General features: G+C 54.0%; 1 protein-coding gene and 1 long non-coding RNA gene across 2 annotated transcripts; both read left to right on the top strand.

Annotated features, from left to right (window-relative positions):
* The first annotated feature begins 807 nt into the window (after positions 1-807).
* LOC131812366 (uncharacterized) lies at positions 808-2,090 on the top strand. The gene is made up of 3 exons (XR_009346311.1): positions 808-1,064; positions 1,437-1,491; positions 2,036-2,090. It is a non-coding gene; the product is annotated as an uncharacterized LOC131812366 (long non-coding RNA).
* A 265-nt stretch (positions 2,091-2,355) lies between these two features.
* LOC131812665 (spermatogenesis-associated protein 31E1-like) lies at positions 2,356-6,499 on the top strand. Its single transcript, XM_059142476.1, has one exon. The coding sequence runs from the start codon at positions 2,563-2,565 to the stop codon at positions 6,451-6,453; it is 3,891 nt and encodes a 1,296-aa protein (XP_058998459.1). The 5' UTR covers positions 2,356-2,562; the 3' UTR covers positions 6,454-6,499.
* Positions 6,500-10,467: the final 3,968 nt, after the last annotated feature.

The raw sequence follows: 10,467 nt of genomic DNA, 5'->3' as shown, positions 1-10,467 counted from the left end.
ACAAACTGACAAGGATTCCTAAAGGAAATCTTTAAACTGAAAACAAAACAGAACAAACTAAAAACTTGATTCCAGGATTTGAACATGCTGGCTTTGTTAAGAAATGTGCCTATACGGAATGTTGTGAAAGTGTTTCTGCAGTTTACTGTCTGCTCATCTCAGAAGGAAAAACACTAGAAATGACTGAGAAACATACCTGGGAGGTTGAACTATTTCACTTTGTTTTGTACTTACTTAGGTTTGTAAATTTGGAATAATCATTAATTTTCTAAGTCCCTCTAGCTGAAGTTAGTGAAGATTAATTGAAATAAAACATCTTAAGATGTTTTCAAAATGCACATGGCTAAAGAAGCACAAAAGAAATTTGAGTTTCATTTGTACTAGGGTGATGCAAGGCAAAAACATATTATGTGGGGAGACTGGAGCTGCAGACAGAGGACAAAAGTTCCTGGGAATTAACCAAAATTCCAAGGACAACTCCAAATTTTTAAAAGCTATGAAACTGATGGAGCACAACTGGAGATCCCATGGGGAACAGGTATTCTCTGAACTCCACGCAGGATGAAAGACAAATTGACAAAGGTCTGTCTCTAGCAGGGTGAGCAGGTAGGAGTGTTGGCCTGGGAGGGTGGAGGGATGACGGAGCTACAGGGCTGGTGCTGGAGAGCGGATGTGGTCCAGCTACCTGTGCCCCTTACCTGCCTTCAAGGGCCCTTTGTGACCAGACCACAGCTCTGTGATGTGGGCGTGGGGCTTGTGGCTGCACCTCCACACCCAGGGCTCAGTTGCCTGAAGGCAGCAGTGCGATCGGTCACTAACTCTCAGGGCTCAGTTGCCTGAGGACATCAGTGCGATGGGACTGTTTTTTGAAGAAAGAGATGGAGAAATATCTCTTCCCTTGGGAATTCCTTACTGATGGTTGGCTGAGCTCCAGTCCCACTACCTGGGCAGTTAATGCTGCCCTCGCATTCATATGGGGGCTGGGGCTCTTCTTCCTTTTACTCTCCTATTTCCAGCCTGATCCATCCTCACCACCAGGCAAGAAACACAGGAAGAGCAGGAAGGTAAGGAACCCTTGGCCCAGACCCAGCAGAGTGTGATTCTATCTTCTTTTTTAATAATCTTTCCACTTTTCTGAGTCAGTGGAGAGACTCCTGAGATGGGAAAGAATAGAATTGTCAGGAGAGAGTAGACCACCATCCATCCAGGACAAGCCAGATCAGCCAGGAGTTAGAGGGACACAAGGATTTCTCCAGGAAGATCTCGGACCAGAGTCCAGGTGTGGTGGAGGGGTGCAGGACAGCGTCCCAAACACAGTGACTGGTGACTGAGGACCAGAGGTTGAGTTGCCTCTCTAGCAGAGGTCAGGCCCCTGAGCACTGGGTCACCTGCTGCTGGGGCAGGGGTCCCAGTCTCTCCATGTTCTCTTATCTCAGTGCCAAGCAGAGCCACGGAGGAGCAACGGAAGGAAGAAAAACCAGACTGTGAAAGGTGAGCACCTGCCTCTCACCCCTGCATGCCCCAGTTACACTGGGCCCCCCGCTCTGAGGGCCCAGCCCCACCGTCTCCAGGACACCAGGGCCTGAGCCCGTCTCTCAGGACACAGAGCCCTGGGGTGGGGGCCCCCTGAGAGGAAGAGGGGAACCTGGAGGCTTTCCAGATTCTGCACCAGAACAAAGCCCTGAGGGGCTGGAAATAGGTGTCGCCCAGCAGGGGCCCCAGGGCCTGGACTGGGGGGCGGGACCTCCTGCTCCCACTGTGGACAAGCTGTTCAACTCGGCTCAGATTCCTCTGTGAGGCCACACAGTTCTTCCTCCCCCAGCAAGGTCATGAATGAGGAAAACACTTTGGAAAAGACAAAGCGACCCCCATTATGAACCCTGTAATCACTGTGCGAGCACGTGGCCTTGGACATTGCTGTTTGGGGCTCCTGAGCCCAATCCCCCAAAGGTCTCCCCTAAAGAGACATTGTACCCAGCCTCCTGTAAGACCCTTGGGCCTCGCCTTCCACTGTGACCTGGTCTCCTGTTTCCAGTTTTCAGAGATTGCCTACAAGATCTGGAAGAGGTTCAGGACCTATTCTCCCTTCTGCAAAGGTAAAGAATCTGCCCCCTTCTCCCCTGGGTGGGCCTCCCCGAGTCTCTAGTGTGAACCCGGGCTGCAGGGAAACGCCCCTGGGGCTATTTGGCGGGGGAGGGCGTGGGAGGAGCCGTGGGGACAGACTGTGACCAAAGCCCTGGGCTGAGGGACAGCAGGGGCATTGTGACATGGGTGTGCGGCGTGGAGGGCTGTGGGGACCACTCCTGGTCCTGGCTGCTGCAGCGGCAGCTCACGCCTCCTGTCTCCCGCAGCCATCTGGCGAGGCTCTCTGCCCAGAGGGGCTTTCACCACTTCTTACGTCAAGCAGCCCCCAGGCAGGTGCGCCAAGGGGCGCCATCTGGAGCCGGTCAGCCATGCAGGGAGTCTGTGGAAGACGCTGCTCCCGCCGTGGCGCCATCACCTGCCCAAACTCCACTGACGGGGCCCCTGCAGCCTCTGGCCTCCACCCTGCCAGCAGGACCAATGACCTCCTCAATTTCTGTCAGTTCACACTCGCCCCTGAGTACCTCCTGGCCCGCAGAGCCTTTCCTCTCCCCAGATGGCTTTTCACACCAGCCCCTTGCTCTTCCCCCTTCCCCGCCATGTCTCCCTCCTTCGGAGGCCTCCCCTGGGCCTCTGACAGCCTCCTTGGCCCCAGAGTGGCCAGACTCTCCTTTGACTCTCCCTCAGTTTGCCTCAAGGGCAACCCCGCCGCACCCCATCCCACAGAGCTTGGCTCCACACATGCCTTGGTCAGCTGACAGGACAGCTCCCGGCCCAGCCATCTCGGGCCTAGGCCGTTCACGCAGCCCCATTTCGGCCCTGTCCTGGTGGCAGGCGGCTGCCAATGCCTGGAACCTGTCCACTTCAACACGCTTGGAGTCCCATAAAGCGCCTCTGTCCCATGGCCGACCAGAGGCCTTGTTCTGGGGAGAGCCCACACACAGACAGGGAGAGACTAGGGTCCCCCCTCTCAATAACCCGGACGTCCAGAAGCTTCTGGAGATACTAATCGCCAAGAGAACAGAACTAAAGTTTTGGAAGGAGAAGGAAAAGAAGGAAAGGTCACAATACCAGCTGACCTCTTTTGGGAGAATGTTCAAGTCCCCAGGTGGCGGGCAGGACACCGTGGGCCGCCTGTCCTTATTGAGCATGAGAGGCAAAGTGAAACAGATGCTTGGTCCTGAGAAGCCCCCACATCCCAAGATTCCAGGGCACAATTTGGAGCAGAAATGCAGCCAGCTCTTCTGGGGTCTTCCCTTTCTGCACAGCGAGTCCCTGGTGGCCACTGTCAGGGTGACCGACCCCCCACTGGAGTTCCCACCCATCATATTCAATGAGCTCTCTCATGCCTTGCCACTCGGGATTCAGGCCAGCGTGGCTCCATGCCTCTCCCTGACCCAGGACTTGGGCAACCCTTCGGCCCAGCCCCAACCCTTGACCCTGAACTTGTCCCAGTCCCTGCCCCAGCCTCTGACTCAGGCCCAGCCCCTCCCCCTGGACCAGCCCCTGCCCCAGCCCCAGCCCCTCCCTCTGACTCAGCCCCAGCCCCTCCCTCTGGACCAGCCCCAGCTCCCACCTCTAGCTCAGCCCCAGACCCAGGCATGCCTTGCACCCTCTGTCCCAGTTGGACTTCCTTCTCTGCCACCGGATATGGGGAGCTGCGAGGTGTCTTGCCCTGTAGCCCAGAAGACACCATCTCACATGTCAACTGTCGTTCAAAACCTGGAATGTCACTTTCTGAAGAAGCAACTAGAAAGCGGTGAGGTACCCCCTGTGGTGAAAAGATCTCAGGAAGTCTTTAGCCAAGGTCCTCCCGACCTTCCGCAGGGTGGCCAGGCCCCCGAGGGCCATGGGTCAGTCTCTGTCCTTCCTGGGAACTTGATCGACTCTGAACTCCGGGAGCAACTGGAGTGGCACCTTTGGAAGAGACTCGTGAAGCAAGAAAGACGCCCACCCTACAGGATCCAGCTATCCCTGAAGATACAGCCTCACCAAAAGTTCCAGAAGGTGCCCCAGGCTCGCAGCTGGCACAGTCCGACGTCCGAGTCTGAGTCTGTGGATGGAAGCCGCACACGAAGGACTGTGCCAGGAAAAAGCCGGGGCAAGGGTTCAAGGCCCAGTGCAGGGAGGACCCGGAAAGATCTACACAGAGGCACAACAAGCTCTCCAGGGAAGGCTCCAGGAAGAAATCGTGAGGAGTCAGACACAGACTTGAGGCCCTCCACAAGCAGTGCAGATGAGAAGCATCCAGAAAAGGACCCGAGAGCCCATTTCAGGAAGTTAGGGCAGTCCAGAGAGGGTCAGGTCCCTTTGGATGTTCATCCTTCCAGGCTCACTGCCCACCACGCCTCGGACCTTCCTGGAAAGCCAAGCCCTCATGGGAAACCTGGAAAGCCAGCACTTTCCAAGTGTTGGGAACCCTGCATGACCACCTCCCACAATTTTTCCATCCTCAGTCCGTACACTCAGCGGATGCTAGAAGCACATATCATAAGGTTTAGGGTGAAGCACCAATGGGGCCTCCCACTCAAGGTTCTCAAGCCTATAAACCTCTTCAAGTTGAAGAAGGGCTTCCTCCTCTCTCGGTCCTCCGGTCCCCTCTCCGCCTCCTGCGTATCCAAGGCCAGCTCGAGGACCAAGTTCGTGGGAAGTTCTCCTCAGCCCTATCAAGGAGAAGTGATGAAAGAGTCTTACCCCACCTGGGAGGGTCCCCTTGGTGCTCCCCGGCCTATGTGTGAGGAAGTCCAGCAGGCTCTAGAAGGGACCTCACCTGGGGGTGGCCCTCCGGCTGGACAGGAGGCCAGGCCAGCTTCTCGGACCTTCACATACAGCTTTGTGGGCAGAATCTGGCACAGTGAGACTGCCTCAAGGACTCTTATGAACAGCACCTTGGAGTCAAGTCCAAGTCCAGCAACAGCCACGAAGGAGCCAAGGAGGGCGAATGGGGGTTGGGCCTCACGGGACATGACCGTGCTAGAGCTCAACTTGGAGCCCCAGGATTTGAGTGCCAAAGAGCCCAGGGAGGCGGAGGAGGTCGAGGAGGTCCCTGCCTGGGGAGTCACCTTAGAACCCCATGTGCTGGTCAATAACCAAGGCTCCTGTGGCAAGCTGAGAAGATCAGAGTCTTCAGGGAAAAGCGATAGCCCCCCGCCACCTACAAAGTTGGTAGCCCGAGACCCCAAAGAGCTATGCCTTAAGGCACAGCATAGGGGATCAGAGCCCCAGAAGTTGATGGAGACAGAGAACTGGCCTCGGGATGCCACCCCCACTGTGCTCCTTCAAGACTGTGAGACAGGGGTCCTCCTTCAAGACTGTGCCACTGAGCATCTCCTTCAAGACAGTCAGTCCAATGTGTTCCTCACGGCTGAAGTCTTGGCTTCTCAGGAATCTCTGTCTGGCTTCCAGAGCGGTTCCAGTGAAGACACATCTACTTCCCCGGTGCCACGTGGCCAAAGATCCCGTGGCCAGAGCCCCCACAGGCAGCCGGGACCCCCGGGACTACAGCATCAGTGGAAGAGCCTGAGCAGGTTATGTGTCCCCCCCGAGGGGAGAGAGAGCTCCAGGAGGTCCCCCTCAAGAGAGCCTGCCAGAGAGTCATCGGAACTGAAGCTCCTCCAGATCAGTGAGGTGAGACGACCCGTCCAGAGCCAGGAGTCAGCAGAAGCTTCGGGAAGCAAGGCCTGTGAGATCTCGCTGAAGAAGGAGGAGGCGCCTCCGGAAAACTACTTCAGGAGAAGGATGAAGCACCTGCTCCAGTGGTTCCTTCCCAGTAGAGGCAAAGGACTGGAAAATTCCCTTCAAAAGGGCAAGTCTTCATCATCCCAGGGCTGTGGACAAGTCACGGGCAGGTCGGCCATGGACAGCACTTCTGCCAAGGCTCAGGTGGTCATGACTGTTGTGGGGCAGATCCTAGAGGAGAAAGTGGTGCCTCACCAGGGACTCAGGGCCCCGGAGTTCAGCTGGTGCCAGAAGGATCTCCAGGCTTCGGCACGCCCCAGTGTCCGCTACCACGGGGTCCTCTCCTACCAAGAGCAGAGGAGGGTGATGAAGGAGACAGCCAGCCCACAGGGCACCCCCAGGGGCCACAGCTATGCCAACAAGACCGAGTGGATGGCGTGGCCCTTCCCCGCCAGGGTGCCGGGGGGCCCAGGCAGACCCTGCCAGTGCGGGTCCCTGGTGCCGGGCCCTTCAGGCCGCACCCTGCAGCCCCACTGCCCCAGGCACTGCCGCCTTCAGAGATACGTCGCACCCGGCCAGCCACTGTGTGCTGCTCATGCCTTTCCAGGGAGGACAACTTTCCTCCAAGAAGAAACGCAAACGGTGCAGAGAAAAACGTTTTTTTCTCACATTAGCACATCCTCTATGGGCTAATGGCTTCTCCGTGCCGCGATTTCTTTGCTTCCCCAAAATACATGTTCTTCCTCTCGTGAGTGGTGCTGGCCTCTGGATGTGCCCTGCTGCGGGGGATGGGAAGGATCAGGGTCCCCTCTCCCCGAGGGCCTGCTTTGGCTTCCAGAACGAATGGGGCCTTGGAGGATGTGACCGTGGGGTCCACCCCGCCTCCTTCCTCATCTCCGGCTTCCACTAGGCGGAACAAGGCCCAGCCCGGGGCCTCGCTCTGCCCACCCTCTCCTGCTTTCCCACCACCTGGAACTTGTGGGGCTGTAGGGAGGGTTTGCCGAGGCGGAAATCCCACTCCGCCTCCGGGAAGACGGAGTCCTAGGTCAGAGGGGGAGCCCAAGTTGGGAGCCACAAGGCCGGCCCTGAGGGAGAGTGAGAAATCCTGCCCCCCACACAGTCTCCTGCGGGGAGTAGAGCACGGCCACCCCAGGAGCCTTCTCACCCCAAGGAATCCCGGCTTGGTTCCCTCAGCCCCTCTTTTCACACTCGGAGCAGCAGGGACGGGCTCGCTCCCAGCGCTGGGGGTGTGAGGTGGATGCCACGGAGACCCCCAGAGACCAGCCTGTCCAGCCCCAGGGCACTGAAGGGGCCTGCTCACCAGCACCTCCTTCCCCTTCTGGGGGATGGAGTGGGTGTGGCTGGGGGCGGGGGGACCCTGCCCTTCGGCGGCGGACGGCCAGGAGGAAGGCCAGGTGACAGGGTGTGCCCATGTCTGGTGTGAGGACTGAAGACCTTTGGTGTCCCACTGCCACCCAAGCACCCAGAGGGGAGGAGCTAGAGGCCCTGGGGCTGTCCCTGCAGGGTCTCCGCACCATTTCAGCTGCCAAGTCCAGGGCTGGGGGGTGCGGCAAGGGTCAGGGTGGGGTTGTACAGAAGCCACCTGAGCTTCCGCATGGATGGCCAGGCGCCCAGAGACAGCAAGGCCTTTAGGCAGAGAAGTTAATTTCTGCACAATTTCATAAGCTTGTAGGACTGGGGGTCCCGGAACAGACTTGTGGTCTCTGACCTTTACATACTCGTGTGGCCCAAGGATAGCTCCCAGGGGACTGGTGCGGACTCAGAGACCAAGGAACTGGCCTGGCTCCTGGTTTTGGTTACCCCAAAGCCTGGAGGGCAGGAGACCCTCAGATGGGGCTTGTCCCACCCCCGGCTGAAAGGGATATGTCCAGAAGGAGGGTGCAGTCTAGGAGACCCCCTGCTGCGTATCCCGCTACCAGCCCAACATCATCCTCAGGGGCCTCCCCACACATTGCTCTGATAGAGACCCACACAGAGACCCCACACCGAGACCTCTGACAGACCACATGCAGAGACCCTGATGGAGACCCACACAGTGATGGTGCATAGAGATCACTGACAGAGATGCACACAGAGACCCCACACAGAGACCTCTGACGGAGACCAACACAGAGACTCCACAGAGACCCCTCAGCAAGACCCTACACAGAGATCTCTGCTAGAGACTCACACCCAGAGACTCACAGAAAGCCTACCACAGACCCACACGGACAGATGTCACATCTGGGGACCCCACCCCGAGACAAACCCTGAGAAATGCCACAGAAAGCCTCCTCCCTGAGAGGTCCTCCCCAGAGACCCCCAGAGGCCCCCTCCCCTGGCCACTCTTTAGGAGCCGGGCAGCCATGCAGCGACAGAAGCTTCACAGCAGAGCTGAAACCGTTCGGCCAACCCCAGCACAGGGGGCACTCGGTGACTGTGCCCGCCTGAGAGCCCGGGATTCTGGGACGTTGTCAGCATCTCCCCACACGGGGCTCCCGTCTTGGAAGCGCTTGGGAAGGCTTATCCCTGCGTTGGGTCCCTGCCCCCCAAAGGAAGGAATCCAGTTTCCATCTGCAGACCCACAGACTCTCCTCCCGCAGCTTTCACTGGCTGGAGCTGGGACTAGGGTTTAGAGAAACAAAAGCACAAGCAAAATGCTGCCAACCTCCAATGAGAGAAAACATCTTCTCTGTCCCGTTTTACTAACGTCTAGTCAAAGGATGTCCATGTCCCCTTTTTCATCTCACTGGAGAAGAGATCTGAATTCAAGACGGCTGACTGCCTTCCTTGGAAACATGGTGGAGGCTCAGGGCAAGTGAGCCGGAGGGATGAAATAAGCAAAAATCTAGACTCTCTCGTCCCAGAGGGGCTGGGATGGTATCTTGCACAAAAGAGCTATGTCAGGTTTGTGAGTTTTGTCTTATATTTAAACCAAGCAGGCTCACGGCGATGTGAAGGTTTTTACAAATGAGTCAGGTATCTAGAAATATTTCTATTTTATCCTCTGGTAAAAATAAGACTTTTAAAATGTTTTTCCTTAAAGTGTGGTAATGCCCTCAAATGGTATTGTACATATTTCCAGATGTGACAAAGTGCTAATACTCAGACTAGCTTAAACTGATGTAGGACTTGGAAGGATTCACTTTCTAAATAATTCTTTCAAAATGCACAGTTTGCAAGACTCAGGCAATCAGGCTCCATTTTGTATTGATTATGGAGCTTAAAAAGGACACATTTTTTTCAAATAGTTAGAAAACTTACAAAATCTATCATTTAGTCCACAAGACATGCACATGACCTAATTACTAGAAGGGACATCTTCATATGTAAATGGAAGAAAGCATCCATTAATAATCAAAGTTCAGTGATATAGTGTTGATCGTCAAAATCCTTCCATTATAGAATTAACACTTTCCAAAGGGAGCATTTTAATGAGAGTATGTGCATATTTCTTGTTGCTCGTAAGCAACTTGCTTTTCTTGCCTTGTTAAAATCTAGTTTGATGACAGCTGCCAAGCGTGTGTCCCTGGTTAAGTCTCTCAGATTATCCATTAGGATGACAGAGTCTGTCTTCATCGGGAGAAGCAGAGCTAACATGAACGCTCTTTGGCCTGTGTATTTCAACAAGAAATACCCATCATTCCTCCATAAGTTACAAATCTGTAACTATTTTTCTGCCTTACTCCCTTATGTCACTGAATCACAAAATGATGGAATATGGTCCGGGATGTCTTATAATACTGAGTAGTATTTTTTTTTTTTTTTAGTGCAACTTACACAGAACAGGTTACTGATCAAAACAAAGTAGGACCAATCAGGAAGATCTTTGTCCAGAAATTGCTTTACAAAGAGCAGTACATCCTTTTCTAGTTGTCTCTTAATCAGATTTAACGAGGGAATCATTATTCAGTCTTTGGCCACAAAGTCTGCAGATACAGAAAAACATCCATAACAGTTTATCCCTGTGACATGTGAATGTGTTTCCTTCACTAACAATTCATAGTTCAGTAAACTGTGCAAAATTTCAATGAGCTAGTAGTGCACGTGAAAGCAAATTCCCGACGGTCACGGCACGCACACCTGTCAAAGGTAGCCTCCGGTGATTTGTGGGTACCTTAATTTTGTACCTTCACCCTAGAAGAAACGGTTAAGGGGGTTCAATCCATTAGAAAAATACTGTGAATATTTCCATACTTTATGGCTCCCTGTATTTTATTTTTAACAAGATTCACCTCCTGTAAATCTTATGAACGTTTCACCATTTATAGACCAAACAGAAACGGAAATCAAAAACTAAACATAATGAAGAAAATAACACAGATCCCCATTTTCCTGAAAATGAAGTGATTTTAATCCAACAGCCTCTCTCCATGATCTCCAGGACATGTTACAAGCTTGGTTTTGAAAACAATTTATATTTAAAACAGGTCTCACACTGATTCAATAAGTCAGATGTTTGAGGACAAAACATGAAGGTGGCAATTAGGTGATAACTTTTTATTACTCCATGGGGTAAAGATCTTTCCCCAAAAGGCAGGAGGAAAAAAAATGCACTCAGTCTCCAGTGTTCACCCTTAAGAGCATTTCCCTTGATTGGTCACTACATTATTCTGTTTCATACACTTTTACTTTATCACCAGAAACTTCTGGAAGTGTCCGCAAATACACAAGGTTCCACTTTCTGTGATGCTCCCACCACGGGGA

The sequence above is a fragment of the Mustela lutreola genome, chromosome 12 (assembly GCF_030435805.1).
Source record: "Mustela lutreola isolate mMusLut2 chromosome 12, mMusLut2.pri, whole genome shotgun sequence".
NCBI lineage: Eukaryota > Metazoa > Chordata > Mammalia > Carnivora > Mustelidae > Mustela > Mustela lutreola.
The sequence above is the reverse complement of the archived record's forward strand: the minus strand, read 5'-3'. Positions and strand labels throughout refer to the sequence as shown.

Coding starts and splice junctions, on each gene's coding strand:
- LOC131812665 (XM_059142476.1), top strand. CDS start 2,563: ATGACCTCCTCAATTTCTGTCAGTTCACACTCGCCCCTGAGTACCTCC.